The sequence below is a fragment of the Rhinopithecus roxellana genome, chromosome 1 (genome assembly GCF_007565055.1).
Source record: "Rhinopithecus roxellana isolate Shanxi Qingling chromosome 1, ASM756505v1, whole genome shotgun sequence".
Taxonomy (NCBI): domain Eukaryota; kingdom Metazoa; phylum Chordata; class Mammalia; order Primates; family Cercopithecidae; genus Rhinopithecus; species Rhinopithecus roxellana.
The window spans coordinates 80,687,988-80,704,483 of record NC_044549.1 but is presented as its reverse complement, the minus strand read 5'-3'; the positions used below and the strand labels follow the sequence as shown (position 1 = coordinate 80,704,483).

Genomic DNA, 16,496 nt, shown 5'->3' with positions numbered 1-16,496 from the left:
AATGGAAATAAACGAAGAAAATCAGCAAAACCTTTGTTCAGATTCTTCTGTGTCGTTGTGTCTTCAGAGATAAGGATGTTCCTTTCTTCAGGGGATAGGGAGGGCATCTCTCAAATGAGCATCTTATGACCTGCTCCAGGAGGTGGTCAGAAAATCCTACCTATGTTTTATGACCAGCTGCAGGGGAGAACAGGGGAAAGTGAGAGTGACCTTCCTGCTACTGCGAATGCCATGTCCTGAACTCCATCAATATCCATTTGTAGGTGAGGATGTCTGGCTTCCGACAGCTAGTTGTTCACCTTTCTATCTGTTCATGTCAGCAGTTTTTATTTGAAAAGTTTCCATTGGTTACTTTTTTGTTTTTCTAACACTTAAAAATCACTATGAGCAAAGATGGAAACGGATCAGTCTGTATAGTCCAAAGCGAGGAGGGGCTGAGTCACAAACAAGATAGGATTCTGTAACCACTTCTATTTTCCAAGGGATGGAGTAAGTCATTTGGAATAGAGGTTTGGGGATGGGTATAAATAGAATTAATAGTATAAAATTAAGAAATGGAAATTCACCTGAATATCAGGACTGTGATGCTTAGAGAGTTATGGAAATGCCTCTGAAAATAAATAGGCAGAGGTCCATTCACTGGAGGCCTGAGTACAGCTGAAATACTGGACGAATACCAATGAATTTGTTATTGGGAGTATTTCTATACCAGTGTGAGTTCGTCCAGAGAACCTGTTAGGCCCTTTGCTTGCTAATTTCTTTTTTGCTGTGAAATAATAAAGCCTAAATCATAGAACCAAATTTCACTTGCAAATCGCTGAAAGTCTTATTTCTCTAGTGAGATCAAATATGTCTTATGACATGTTTTTCCTTCCACTATTCTCCCAGCTGTTGTTTCTTATTACTGAAATGGTGATGCATTGATATTGGTTCAATTACCAAAGTATCTGAGTACATTTAAATTCATGGTGCATAACAGGTAGTCAGGCTAAGTGACTGTGATTATCAGATGGGGTGTTTGATTTAAATTAAAGGAACACTTCCAAGAGATAATTTATAGAGGAAGACAGTTTACTCTGAAGAATTCCCATCACCTACATCATTAATATTTTGAGACTTATTGTAATGAGAAATATCTGGAAACTAAGGAGTATGAACTCTATATATACAGGCACCATGGCTACGTTGTTTTCCTCAGTCAGGGGCCACATTATGATGGGTGAGAAACACTTAACACCAACTCCACTGGGTATGGAAGTAGCTAAAGCTCTTTGAATGCAATTTAAACATGTATACCAAACTAAATTGTAATAAAATGAGAACGTTGAAAATGATTTATTATTAGAAGCGTTGTTGCTAACCACATAAATGCTTAGAGCTGATGTTCAAACAGAGGACGGAATTTTCTCCCTTTATAGAACAAAGGAAAAAGATCAAGTCCCGTTGGAAGCAAGTGTTTAAGGCTACATGAGATATAGTTGTTCAGCTCTGTTTTGAAATGTAACTGAAAGATTTCTTGTGGAGGGAATATTTGAGATTTCACATTTTTGTTAGGTATTGGCATCGTTTTTTTCAGCTTATTGATCAGTACTTGAGGTTGTGTTATACACTTGGCGAAAATGACCACCTTGACCTAAGATTACATGTGTAATTTTCATTAGTGGTAATAGAAATTATCTTTACAAACTTACTAACATTGAGACTAAATATGTTTTCTGTGTGTCTGGGTTTCTGTTATTAATGATGCTTGAACTGCAGCATTAGTTCCATAAGATATCTTGTTTGGTTTTGTTTTCCTGTGTCTGAAAATATCAACCAATGTTAACAGCATAAAAATTCCACAAAGAGGAAAATTTCAATAAATGAACTTTAATTACATCATAGATGCTTTGAGGTCCAATGACTGGGCCACTAAAATAATAATAATAATAAATGTGATTTCTCATTTATACCACTCTGCAATTTGCTGGATCTGTAAAATAAACCCATACCCTTCTTGTGGGTTGTGTCCAAGGAAACAGTTACAGTAATGAGAGTGCATGTGAATGTACATGTAAATAGGTTTGTGCTGATTAAACATTCACAAATGTTTTGTCTTTTACAGCCTGTCAACCAGGGTCACCACTATCAGAAAGAAATGAACCCACCTTCTCCTTCTAACCCCCGGTAAGAATCATTAGTAATCTACATGTTTGTTTTTTTTTTAACTTAGAAGATTGTACATTTTTTTTGGTTTTCTGAATTGTTTTCCAAAACTTCTAGCTTCTAAACTTACGTTCTTTCAAAGTCCTAGTTTATCTACTTGTCTTCTTTGGACTTTAGAATAGTAGTAACAGTCTACCTAGGTTTAAATATCTACCTTTTACAAGCTGTGAAATTTTGGGTAAGTCATTTGACTCCATGTAATTCAGGCATAAGAATTATTTCATAGAATTTTGGGGAGATTCAAATGAAAAATTCTTAGAACAGTTCTTGGCACATAGCAAGTTCTCACTAAGTGTTAATTTATTCATTACTTTATTTGCATAACTATTTTATTTTAATAGGTGTCTGATGTTTGGTACATTTTAGTCATAAATATTTTTTATATCATCTGGTGCCCTTAAATTTATCAAGATAGTTTATAAAAGTTCAAATGACCAGTCTCTTTTTTCATAGCTTTGAAAGTTTATAATCTCAAAATTATTTTATTTCAAAAATGTCATTGGTATATGAGTCATTTGTCACTATGGAAAAACCTCATTATTTTTGGTTCATTGGGAACAAGCGGATCTGAATTTGAGTTTTGAAATACATGTTTTATTATTCTATAACTTTCTGATAAATAAGTATATAAGCTACTTTATCCATATAAATCAGTATTACCTTATCAGTATTTATCATACACTAGGAAATTATTGAAAAGTCCATATATCTTAAGCCTACCTACAGAGTCTTAGTTACTGTAATGCACTTCATTATCCAAATGCATCTGACCTGTACTGTGGGCTGTCCTACGGAGGGTGTGTTAACTATTGCATGGTGTCTGAGTTAAGACTCTTTGGTTACACACTACAAAACAGCTTAGCTAGTATTAAAAGACAGAAAGAGATAAGGAGAAAGAGTAAGAGAGACGGGTTGGCGGATGGTTGTTGAATAAGATACGGGGCCGTATTCTAGAACTCAGAGGCTGCCAGGCCCCAGGAGGGGCCTGAAACTGGAACTAGAAAGGCAAGAGGCAGCCAGGCAGTCTCTTCACTCCATCTCTGCTTGCTTCCTCTGCTCCATTCGTCTAAGGACCAGCTTTCTCTGCTCCATGGTCCACATATGGCCATTTGACAGCTCTTGAGTTTACATATCACAGTTCAACATACATGTAGAGGCTGACAGACTACGTCTGAACTTCCTTTTTCAAGAGAGAATGATTAGTGTAGCTTGGGCCAAGTACCCATTCTGGTCCAGTCAGCAATAAACAATGAACCAAGCCATGTAAAAGGAACATGGCTTCCAGGAAACCACGTAAATGGTTTACAGGACTTTTATTGGGACCCAGAATATTCATGACACAGATGAGTAAATGTTCTTTACTAGTAATCTCTTCTAAATGTTTCTATTCTGTACACCTGCTCTGGTCATTCGTTCATGTTACCTAGTAGGGTGAATTGTCACTATCATAAATAGATATACTAAAGAGTTTAAAACTGAGATTAGAATTTCAATATATATAAGAAGGTGTTTTAACATTCTTAAAATTAGCTATCTCTTGATAGGTGAACACATCACTAAGAATCTTGGAGCTCATCTAGATTTGCCTAACAAATTATTTTCTCTATGTATGAGTAAGCTTTCAAGGTAACTGGAAATCCAACTTTGTTCCAAATTATAACAAATGAAGAATTTGGGCCAGGCATGGTGGCTCATGCCTATAATCCCAGCACTTTGGGAGACCAAGGCGGATGGATCACCTGAAATCAGGAGTTTGAGACAAGCCTGGCCAACATGGTGAAACCACGCCTCTAATAAAAATACAAAAATTAGCCGGGTATGGTGGCGTATGCCTATAATTCCAGCTACTCAGGAGGCTGAGGCATGAGAATTGCTTGAACCCAGGAAGCAGAGGTTACAGTGAGACAAGATGGCGCAAGTGCACTCCAGCCTGGGCGACAGAGTGAGACTCTGTCTCAAAAAAAAAAAAAAAAAAAAGAACTAATTTGTAGTCTGAACAAATGAGAATGATAGTAAGATATGTTAGACAGTGGAGCCATTTGTTTCAATAAAAGGAGAAAGGGGACCTAATTCTCATAATCTCAGGCAAGCCTCTGACCTCTCCAGATCTTTTTAATAATATGAATACCCTCATGTGTAAAAGCAACGACTTGAGTTGCATGCTCTCTGAGGCCAATTCCAACTTTATGATTCTGTGACTTTTACAAGACTCATTATAGCCTTTACTTCATAAACCAGTCTCGCCATTGAAGGATCACACTACTTTTATTTCATTGTCCTGTATAGAAAACATACTTCATAAATATTGGATGGATAATTGAATAAATGAATGAATATCTAGATGTGGTAATATGCAACTTTAAATATCTCTTTTACAAATTGATTTCCAAAGATATACTGTCAAGATAGAATATTAAGTCATTCACCAGTTAGCATATCTCATACAACCAATTAAATGTTCATTTATTTAAGAAAAATTAATTTACATTTCTGCATAATGAAATAAAAAGGCCAAATTCTAAAGCCAAAAATAAAATACCACCAACCCCATTTGCCAGCAAGTTGTCTACCAGTTTCCTAAAAACTTACTATGTAACCATTCAGAAAACCTGCAGATTATGTGACTTGCCTCTTGGTTCATAAATTCAGCAGCTTAGGAGAATTGGCAGGAAGGCATTATTGGGCCATAAATACAGAAGATGATAAAATTATGAGGTCAGTATATATCATCATATAAAAATGGAATAAATTGAGTCACGTAATGCATGTAATTTGACTTTAAATTGAAAGCTCTAATTCTTCTTAAGATCTGTATTTATTATATTTCTTACAATTAGTATCCCAATGCTTTGGACCCTAAAATATAGAACTTTAAATTTAAGGGACATTGATAATTAATATGAAAAAAATATAAGAAATGAGAAGGCAATTCTCTGAAGTCCACCCTCTTGGATAAACAAGCATCTAACTTGAACCCTTGATTGAAAGTTCTGGTATGGAGGCTCTGAACATTACATAAAAAGCAGGTAGGCTCTTGGTTTCCTGAGTTAAGTGTGGCTGTGATTAGAGTAATACCAATAAGGCAGAGACGGGGTGGTGTGGACAAGCACTTCCATAGAGAGGAAAGCATAATGGTGACCTCTGGAAAATGTGGTGGCCACATGAGCCTCAGTGAGATATCTGCAACTACTCCAGAGACCGAAAATCCTAAGGTTTTTAAATTGCATAAACTAGTGCCCACATATATACATGTTTAGAGAATCACCTTTCAATTAGCTTTATTAATGTAACAGAACAACCAGTATCCCCAGTCTTTCACGCACATTTTTTTTCCTATTTCTTTCTTTTTTTTTTTTTTTTTTTTTTGAAGACAGTTTCACTCTGTCACCCAGGCTGGAATGGAGTGATCACTCATGCACATTTTAGTCTGGAAAGATTTTTTATTTCTGCAACATGATTATCTTCTTAGTTTTTTGTGTGTAGGATTAAAATAAAGACAATATACAATCCGCAAGGCAGGTAAATTTGGGTTTTAAAGAGTTAGCTCTAGAATGAAAATAGCTAAAATGCTGCATATATTCATATATTGTTTTTCTCACAGTAAAGTCATTCACTTTCACTCATAGGGCAGTGCTTGACATTGGATCAAGGTGGGATGCAACAGTAATCATTTTCCTCAGAAGTTTACAATCTAGGAATTGAAATATATGTGGTTCACTTCATCATACCCTTGCATGTCTAGATTTGCAACAAAGCCATTTCCCCTTGTGCTGTTAGGCATGGGGTGATATTTTCCATTATTTTTTCCTAACACACTAACTAATATTTAAGCAGCATCTCAGATGCTGGGGCCCTTGCCTCCAGCGTCCACCAAACATTGTCTCTTAGGGCACTGACAGCCTCTATGACAAGGTGCAGAAATGGCTAACATAATCTCACATAATTTAGAGAAGTGTGTGGTAGGAGGAAACAATTTCACACTTCATTCATGTTGAGAAACATTTCCTAGCATGTACACTTGCATGCTGCCAAACAGAGCAAAATGGATGCCGTTTGCAGCCTCAAGTCATTTATTTTAAAATGCCGTCTATTGGTTTGTGGGGTTTAGAGCTGTCCCTTAGGCCCATTTATTTAGAAGCTTATACAGACTCTTCAGAACAACGTAAGATATTCCTGCTCAGGAATGAGTTTTATGAAATAAGCTGTGATTACCTTCTGGTTGTCTATTCATAGAGATGGAGTCAATAACTAGTCTTTCGTTTCAAATGATGATTATACTTGCTATTTTTACAACTCATTGGAAAATTAGGGGGAGGAAGGAATGTAGTCAAAGGCTTTGCAAGGTTCTAAATGTTCATGGAAATATATAATACACAAAATAAATCAGAATACTCAAACAGCAAAGAATGGCATGATTTTCTAAAGTGTTTGCTCAATGATTTATCACTTATCTGTAGTTTTTAAAAATGTCATTGCAGATTGTGTTAGGGCCTGAATCCTTTGCAGCCTTGCCACATGTTTGTGTGATATAAACATACTTATAACCACAATTATCTGATGAAGCCCTGCAGTCTTTGACAAATGATTAATAATCACTGACCTCAGTTCCCGCTGGCTCAGCCGGCCTGGCCAAGGCAATCTGGTCTGTCATTGTAACCCGTGTGGCTTCTCCGGACTGACAACAGTGGCATCGTTTTTTTTTTTTTTTTCCTTTCCAATTGTCACAATGCAACCTGATGGGCATCTCTTCTATTGATTAAGATTTTTAGCTTCCCATCACAAAAGAGAGAAAATGCATAAATTAATAAAATTAAGTACAGAACTTTAATGTTCCTCTTCAAATGATTAAGTTTGGATCATTTTAAAACAAGCAAGTTGAATTTTTAACAAATAGTCCTCCTTCAAACCAAGACGTGACAGAGGACTTCCTTATTAACTAAGCAGACATTTTGTTTCTCAAAACACAGTGTTATTGCTGTTTCCTATTATCCAGATTTTTGCATTAAATCATAATGATTTGATTATGAAACCAAAGGCATCAGTTGTTGTTTTTATCATTTCTCTTGTTGGTTTCAACTAGGAAAAGATTCATTACCTCTTCTTTCATAATCCCATTCCCACAGATTTCACAACTGCTCTTTTGAGGGCCCTGATGAGGACTGATGACCTGTCAGGCTGTTCACGAAGTTCCTCTAAGACAGGGTGCTCTCTCTGTCTCTCTCTCTCTCTCTCTGTCTCTCTCTCTCTCTCTGTCTCTCTCTCTCTCTCTGTCTCTCTCTCTCTCTCTCTCTCTCTTATTCCCCACCCCCACCCCACCCCACCCCAGTATTATTCAGCACATGCCTGTCAAGGGCAGGAGTTTCTTCAGTATTTGAGTTGAGGGAGGGTGTGAGCAAGTGAGTAGGTATACACCTGGACACCATGGAAAATGAAAATCTTCATCCTAAATGTTAACCAGTTAAATTTCAGATTTTTTTTCTTGTGTCTCTGCAAGAATTGCCCTTTCCTTTCCTGGAAATAGGAGGACAGTGATATTGTTTCTTTCATAACCAGATAGAATCGTGTTTTGATGAGAGGCCCTGGTTTAGACAGAGTTTAAATCTGATTTTCATGCATGTACCACTCCCTGCTGACCCAAAGATCCATAGGCACTGGTAACCTTTGGAATGGCCCTAGTCTTTAAGACATAATAATTAATAATAGTTTCTAATATTCCTATATTCCAACGAGTCTCAAATTTATATCTCCAGTCTTGACCCTCCCTGAATTCCAAACTGATCTATGTAGCTGCCATCATACCTAAAATCCAGCCATTGAAAAGGTAACTTGATTTTCTTCTGCAAATCTTTCTTCACTTTTCTCCATCTCAGAAAATTCCATCATCATCCCTCCCCACCTTTGCTTAAGCCAGAAACCAAGGGTGATCCCTGTTCTGTCTCTCTGGATCCACCCAAATGTCCAGACTCAGCAAGTGTTCCCTTCAAACATAGTATATGCCAAATCCAGCCTGTTTTCTCTATTTTCCCTGCTATAGTCTGAGTGCAGGTTGCCATCACCTCTCACCTGGGCAAATGCCGTAAACCTCCAAACCTGCCTTCTCTGCTTCTCAGGCCTCTCTAGACTTTTCTCTGCTTAGCAACCAAGTGGTACTGACAGGCCTCAATCAGATGCAGGCATTGCTCCATGTAGAACTTACCAGTGGTTTCCCATTGCCATTGGGACCAAATTACGCTTACTCTGGCTTTTGGGGCCCTGGAAGCCCACCTCTGGGATGGTGTTTCACACCACTGAGCACCTTGCTCACTCTCTACTGGTTCCCTCTCTTTCCCTCTGATACTCCAGGCTTGGTCTCCACTTAGGAGCGCTGCCTGGATGGAGTTCTTTTACTCAAGGCTGCTTCCCAGCTGCCTCTTCCTGTCAGTAGGGTCTCCACCTAAATAAACATCCTCTCCTCAGGAGGCCTTTTCTTAGCGTCCACCCTAAAATAGCTCCTCAGTCACCTTTAGCACATTATCTTTTTTGTTTTCATCACATTATTCCACTAACTGATATTTCCTTGTTTGTCTGTTTTCTACACACACACGTGCGCTTGCGCACACACACACACACACTGCTCCTTCTCGAATGCTGAAATATAAACTGCATGCATGTGAAAATCTTATCTCACTTGTTCAGTGTCTCCCTAGTTTCAAGGGGTACACTTGCCACGCACATAGGAGACACATAAAAAATAGGTGTCGAATTCAGTGAATCTCACCACTGAAAAATGAACTCCCCTCATCTCTCTACACTAGCTACATCACTGTGTATTCCAACTAGCTGGAACCCATGAATACCGGTATACTTCTCTCCCTTAAGGGTCTCTGGTACTGGGCCCTATTCCCGTGTATAATAAATGAAACCTTTTTCATGAGTTTGTTTTAAATGATCCCTTAAAAGATATCCCGAAGATAAAATATCTGATATCATTTTACACCTTTAAATAGAGACAGTTTTCTAAAATTGAATGAGTGTGTTCACCCTCTATTCTTACTGGCAGTTGCTTCTTTGTATGGGCCTATTCACACCTATTTTATGGAGTCAGAGTACTACTTGCTAGAAATCTGGTTGGGTTGCCACTGCTGCAGAAGGTGTACTCGGTCCTCACCAGGCTAACAGAATCTGGGTAAGCAAATAGAAAAAAAGAAAACCATTATTTATATGCATACACATACATATATACACATTATATATATACATACAGGCATACCTCAGAGATATTGCAGGTTCAGTTTCAGACCACCACAATAAAGCAAAAATCACAAGAATTTTCAACTTCCCAGTGCATATAAAAATTACGTTCCTGTAGTCCCAGCTACTCGGGAGACTGAGGCAGGAGAATGGCATGAACCTGGGAGGCGGAGCTTGCAGTGAGCCGAGATCACGCCACTGCACTCCAGCCTGGGCGACAGAGCAAGACTCTGTCTCAAACAAAAAAAAAAAAAAAAGAAGAAGAAAAAAAAAAGTTATGTTACTGTTCTTTAGTCTATTAAGTGTGTAATAGCATTATGCCTAAAAAGAACAATGTACATGCCTTAATTTGAAAATACTTTACTGCTAAAAACTGCTAACAGTCACTGAGCCTTCAATAAGTCATAATATTTTTACTGATGAAGGGTCTTGTCTGGATGTTGATGGCTGCTAAATGATCAGGGTGGTTGTTGCTGAAGGTTGGGGTGGCTCTGGCAGTTTCTTAAAGTAAGACAACAATGAAGTTTGCCACATCATTGGACTCTTCCTTTCATGAAAGACTCCTCTGTAGCATGCAATGCTGTTTGAAGGTGTTTTACCCACAGTAGAACTTCTTTCAAAATTGGAGTTAATCTTGCCCAACCCTGCTGCTGCTTTATCAACTCAGTGTATGTCATATTCCAAATACTTTGTTGTCTTTACAACTAGTGTTCACCTTGTCATCACCAGTTGTTTCATCTCAAGAAACCACTTTCTTTGTTTGCCAGAAGAAGCAATTCCTCATCTATTCAGGTTTGATCATGAGATTACAGCAATTCAGCCACATCTTCGAGCTTTACTTCTAACTCTAGTTGTCTTGCTTTTTCTACCACATCTGTAGTTCCTTCTGACACTGAAGTCTTGAACCCCTCAAAGTCAGCTATGATGGTTGGAACTGACTTCTCCCAAACTTCTGTTCATGTTTGTATTTTGACCTCCTCCCATGAATCCTGCATGTTTTTAATGGCATCTGGAATGGTGAATTCTTTGCAGAAAGTTTTCAATTTACTTTGCCCAGATTTATCAGAGGAATCAGTACCTATGGCAGCCATAGCCTTACAAAATGTATTTCTTAAGTAATAAGGCTTGAAAATTAAAATTACTCCTTGATCCATGAGCTGCAGGATAGATGTTGTGTTAGCTGGCATGAAAACAACATTCATCTCCTTGTACATCTTCATTGGAGCTCTTGGGTCATCAGGTGCATTGTCAATGAGCAGTAATCTTTTCAAAGGAGTCTTTTTTTCTGAGCAGTAGATCTCAGTAGTGGGCTCAAGATATTCAGTAAACTATGCTATAAGCAGAAGTGCCTTCATCCAGGCTTTGTTGGTCCTTTCATGCAACACAGGCAGAGTAGGATTTATTAACAGCATCATTCTTAAGAGCCCTGGTATTTTGGGAATAGTCAATGACCATTGGCTTAAACTTAAAGTCACCAGCTGCATTCGCCCCTAACAATGGGGTCAGCCTGTCCTTTGAAGCTTTGAAGCCAGTCTTTGACTTCTGCTCTAGTACTGGAAGTCCTATATGTCATCTTCTTCCAGTAGAAGACTGTTTTGTCTACATTGAAAATCTGTTGTTTAGTGTAGTCACCTTCATCAATGATTGTAGCTAGATCTCCTGGATAACTTGCTGCAGCTTCTACATCAGTACTTGTTGCTTCGCCTTGCATTTTTATATTACAGAGATGGCTTCTTTCCTTATACCTCATGAACCAACCTCTGCTAACTCAAAACTTTTATTCTCCAGCGTCCTCACCTCTCTCAATCTTCAAAGAATTGAAGAGAGTTAGAACCTTGTTCTGGATTAGGCTTTGGCTTAAGGGAATGTTGTGGCTGGTTTGATCTTCCATCTAGACCACTCAAACTTTCTCCATATCAGCAATTAAAGCTATTTCACTTTCTTACCATTTGTGTGTTCTACGGAGTAGTACTTCGAATTTGCTTCGAGAACTTTTCCTTTGCATTCCCATCTCAGCTTTTGGTGCAAGAGGCCTAGCTTTCAGTCTGTCTTGGCCTTAGACATGCTTTCCTACTAAGCTTAACCATTTCTAGCTTTTGATTGAAAGTGACAGATTCATGACTCTTCCTTTCACTTGAACACTCAGAGTCCACTGTAGGGTTATTACCAATAATTGGCCTAATTTCAATATTGCTGTGCCTCAGGGAATAGGTAGGCCCAAGGAGGGAGGGAGAGATGGGATGAGTGGTTGGTCAAATGGAATTAGTCAGAATACACACCACATTTATTAAATTTGCTATCTTATATGGGAATGGTTCCTGGTGTCCCAAAACAATTTAATAGTAACATCAAAGATCACTGTCACAAATCACCATAACAGATAGAACAGTAATGAAAAAAATTGAAATATTGAGAGAATTTCCAGAATGTGGCACAGAGACATAAAGTGAGTCTATGCTGTTGGATAAATGACACTGATAGACTCGCTCAACACAGGTTGCCATAAACCTTCAATTTGTAAGAACTCAGCATCTGTGAAGAACAGTATAGCAAAACACAATAAAACAAGACATGCCTGTGCATGTGTATGTGTGTGTGTCTCAAGAGCTAGAGAGAGAGAACCTGAAGCTGTGGTGCTGGTGCTCTGTCAAATTTAAGTGACTGCCTACCCCTTCTGCTCCTGGAGAGGTCCTTAGTCAACTGCTCTACCTTTAAGATAGACGTTTAAAGCACTTGATGCAAAAAGCATCCGGCTGGGCCTCTTTCCTTCCCGATCCACAGCAGAGGCAAGACCTCAGAATGGCTTTTCTAACCTCTTGAACCCTGCCTGCCCCAGAGAAAGCCTCAGTTAAGGGCACCCCTAGTAGCAAACTGAATCCCTCGAGAATCATCCTGCTTTCCACCTCTGACCACTCTTAACCCTGGACCACACCTTGCACAACTCCAGGGGGCACTATTCCCATGGGTTCCAGGAGACCCAGCAACTCACCAGCAGTACAATGTGAGTGGACAGTGCTGGGCAGCTGGTGGTCCCCTGACCCATCACTCCTCCTCCCTCCTCTGCTGTTGGCACTTGTTGACCTGCCAAGCCCACTTTCAGTCCTGGTTCTGATTATTTTTTCTACCTAAGTGAGTTTGCTCAAATTGTTTCCCTGCTCCAGTTACACTGACCCAGGCTAGGCTCCAGCTAGCCATCACAACAAATGTCTCGGTCCCCACCCCTGCCCACCTGCCCAAGATTTATTTGTCTTTACTCGCTTCATGTTCATGTCTGGACCCACCTGCCTGAGCATCAGCTAACCCCACCCTCCAGTTTTCTTAGTTGAGACAGCTGCCTCCTCTCTGACCAGGTCTCTTTTGGGCCACTGGGACTCAGTACTTCCACCTGAGTTCCCTAGTTTTCCCTTTGTACTCCATGAAAGAATCTAAAGGCATTAGAACTAGGAAATACTAATTAATTTTCAGTTATTGTCATGTTTTCCAAAATTATAAACTCATGAAACCTATTCCCATAGGAGTTTCAGAACAATAGATCACATCTTCTCCCCTCACCTCCCAAAGGCTTCTGTGTCTGAAAAGACAAATACCTGAGGAATCTTAGCTTTTGCTATTACTTTTGTTCTTTCTATGTTTTCCTTTTTGGAGACAGGGTCTCACTCTGTCACCCAGGCCGAAGTGCAGTGGCACAATAATGGCTCACTGCAGCCTTGGCCTCCCGGGCTCAGGTAACTCTCCCATCCCAGCCTCCCATGTAGCTGGGACCACAAGCACGAGCCAAGCTAATTTTTTGTAGAAATGGGGTCTTGCCATGTTGCCCAAGCTGGTCTCGTACTCCTGGGCTCAAGCAACCCTCCCTCGCCTTGGCCTCCCAAAGGGCTGGGTTACAGACCTGAGCCACGTACCTGGCAGAATTTGACATCTTTAACCAGTGGAGAGTGGGACTCCTGAGATTACTGAGGCCTCCCCAGCAATTGTTATCCATCCAGATGCTGAACTCAGATTACCTTTGGCCCACAACCCAGTTAAAGAAGGTAATTACCAAAGCAATTATTTACCATTCTAATGTTTTACAGTTTCAGCTTTTAATTAAAAGATTTAGCTTCCCCCTCAAGAGTAATGAGAACCTTTAAAAAAAAATAGAAGTACTAATTCTAGTTTATAACAATCACCTCCATTCTGTCTGGGGGTGGGGAGGGAATGCAAGTTGAGGTGTAGGAGAATAAGATGAACCTTAAAAATGGAAGACCATAATTATTGTTAAATGGCTACAGCCAGTCACATCCATAGACTTATGATCTCATTATTCATTTTGTAATCTAATGCAGAATAGCTTCCCTGTCATTTAAACAGGGAACCCCTACAGCATAAAGTGATTCACAGAGTGTTGTAGCTCATACTTTCCTCAATGCTCAATGAGTATTTTTTAAGTACCTACCATGTGACTTTAATGAGCTTGTGGCCTTCCAGCAGAGCCAGGTCCACACTGCATGTCATTAGGCTGTGTGTGAGCATTTTCGGGACAGTGCCAAGGAGAGGTGGAGCATCTACTGAGCCTGGGTCAGGAGAAATCACTGCTTTTCCAGAAGTGTGCCCACTCGCAGACTCTGCTTTTGTTGCCAGTTGGTTACTTCTTCCCTGTAATTTTTTTGTTTCTCTTGTTAATGAAAAACATTACATTTTGAAATTGATTAAAGTTAAAACACATAATTTTTCACTCTAGCAATGCATTATGTTTACCAGCATTCACAGCTTCATATTATGCTGTTCATTACCATATAAAAACCCACTCAGTATAATAAATACCATAGAAGTCAAACGTTCAGGCTGTTTAAGATGACTTGAAGACAAAATGGCAAACAACTTTTAGTGTATTTGACTGAATTAACACCATCATTATTGTTCTGTTGACTCTTTCTTGTCCATTGATTTTTAAAAGCCTTTAGCTCCTTTGCCATCCATTAAGACAAATCAGATGCAATTTGGTGCTCAGGACAAGAAAATGCTGTTGGATGTTGGGTGTAGGCATGCGAAAAAAAACTATATTCTGAAACAAGACTGGTTAGAAGGCAGCTTTCCACATTTTGAGGTAAACAACTTATTTGCTTTTGACTTTTGAGGTTAACAACAGCAGTGACCTTTGAATTACTGTGTGGACACTGGCTCAGTAACAAGCAAGGCCAAATGGCGATTTGTAGATGATGTACTTCGTTATCAATTATTTATGATGAAAGTAAGTGAGTTAGAATTGTACATACTCTCATATTTTTCAGTCTTTGATTCTCTTTATTTGCAGAACTAATAGGCTGAAAAGCAACTGTAATCCGTTGCAAGACAGAAAGAGTAAAATATTTTCTGTTGAATTAGTAGTGAACAGTTTTAAAGCAGTAGAACCATTTGTATTATCAAAATAGCAATGAACAAGAAACCTGAGATCTGGCCTGGTCTGATCTCAATACTATGATAAAATGAAAGTCTCAGCTTAAGTAAAAGTACAATATTGCTTTCAATTAAGCAGTGACATTTATGCTAATGAAACTACATTTTTCTGGGGGAGCAGCTCATCTCTAAACTACCAAAGGAATATCTTTTCCTTTACACCTTAGTAAGAGTTGAGGGTAGGGAGTGAGAATCTATACATTGACCACTAACACTGAAAGAAAATTCCATCATGATCAGTGTTTTGACTTGGTGAAGGATGCACTTTGTTTTTTTGTTTGTTTGTTTGTTTTTGCCACCTGCCCTCTTCCTACCTTTTCAACAACACTCCTATTGAAACCTGAAATTGCCTTCATTTTGGAAATACTGCTAATTCACATTAGAAGTCCAGAAAAAGTTTAGCTTCTTTTGCTGGAATAAGAGAAGAAATGGGAAGCAAACAAGAACAACCAGCCATGTGACATTCTCTAAATTTGCTTGTGAATTTCTAAATTTCAGTGCTAGCAAAAAAGAAAGTTGCAGCAAGGCATACAGTAAATGCAGATATTATGTTATGTATTAGGAAAGGAATGAATCTGTCACTTTGACGGATTGTGAGGCGAAGAGTAGATTAACAGATTACTCATAGTCAGAAGGCAGCTTGGTGTGAAAAATGTGTAGGAAATGATAAGTGCGGGTTTGTGCTGATTTAATGATATTTTTAAACTACAATAACACTCTGGTAGTATAATATAATAAAGCACTTGGCTTGCATTTTTGTAAATCATCAACATATTTCCAGTTTGACCTTAAAAACATTTTGGGCTATTCTCTATTAAAATATGTAGCTTTCAAATTAGAAAAAGGTACCATCTATTATAAAATACCACAGCAATGCCCTTACAGGAAACATCATTGGCTTTTAAAATCAGTTCTTCTCTAAACTAGCATTTGCAATATAAATTTTAATTATATTTTTAGCATACCAACACCACATGTACTTTTTCTTCAAGCATTTCAATCACTTACAACAAGAATTTATCTTCTAACAGCCATTTCCGGTGAAATGCTTCAAAGATGCCACTGATTTGCCTTTATGTTTTCATTGTCAGTTTTTAGTTTTGTAGTTGAGTTCATAGAGTATTTATAAATAAAACAACTATATTTTCTCACACATAGTGGATAAAAGTAGTTCAAATTTCAATTGAGTACTCTGAGAGTCTCTGCAAGAAATAAGATGAATTTCTTATTTTATTTGGTATTGTTACAAATATTTATCAGAAAGTAAAACTTTTTCAGAAGTTTCTCTTTTTATATAAATAAAATAGAAATTTTAATAGCACACTTGTAGTTAATTTGACAGTGATGGACTTGCCTTGCCAAAGATTTTTGGAATAAAATTTCTATGAAGCATTGAAATAGTTTTTATTCTAATATCTTAATATTCAAAACCTAATGTAAGGCTTGGGTTGTTTAGTATTCTTTTCTCCCAGTTCACCAATAATGGCTTTACTTAAGTAGGTACAATGAAACTTGGAGTAAAATATTGCATTTACCATCTAAACATTTGTATCTAGCCCAAACGCAAATAAATATACTACTTTGGCATGTTCAGGGCTTGAATCCCAGACATGACTATGATTCAA

At 38.3% G+C, this 16,496-nt stretch overlaps 1 protein-coding gene across 3 annotated transcripts in view; it reads left to right on the top strand.

The window, feature by feature from the left end:
* The window catches only part of C1H3orf67 (chromosome 1 C3orf67 homolog), a 317,333-nt gene that overhangs the window by 255,790 nt on the left and 45,047 nt on the right, over positions 1–16,496 (top strand). For all 3 annotated transcript variants that reach the window (XM_030927040.1, XM_030927037.1, XM_030927031.1), the window contains one exon: positions 2,105–2,166. In XM_030927040.1, the coding sequence (XP_030782900.1) occupies positions 2,105–2,166 (62 nt within the window). The remainder of the gene's footprint in view (positions 1–2,104; positions 2,167–16,496) is intronic.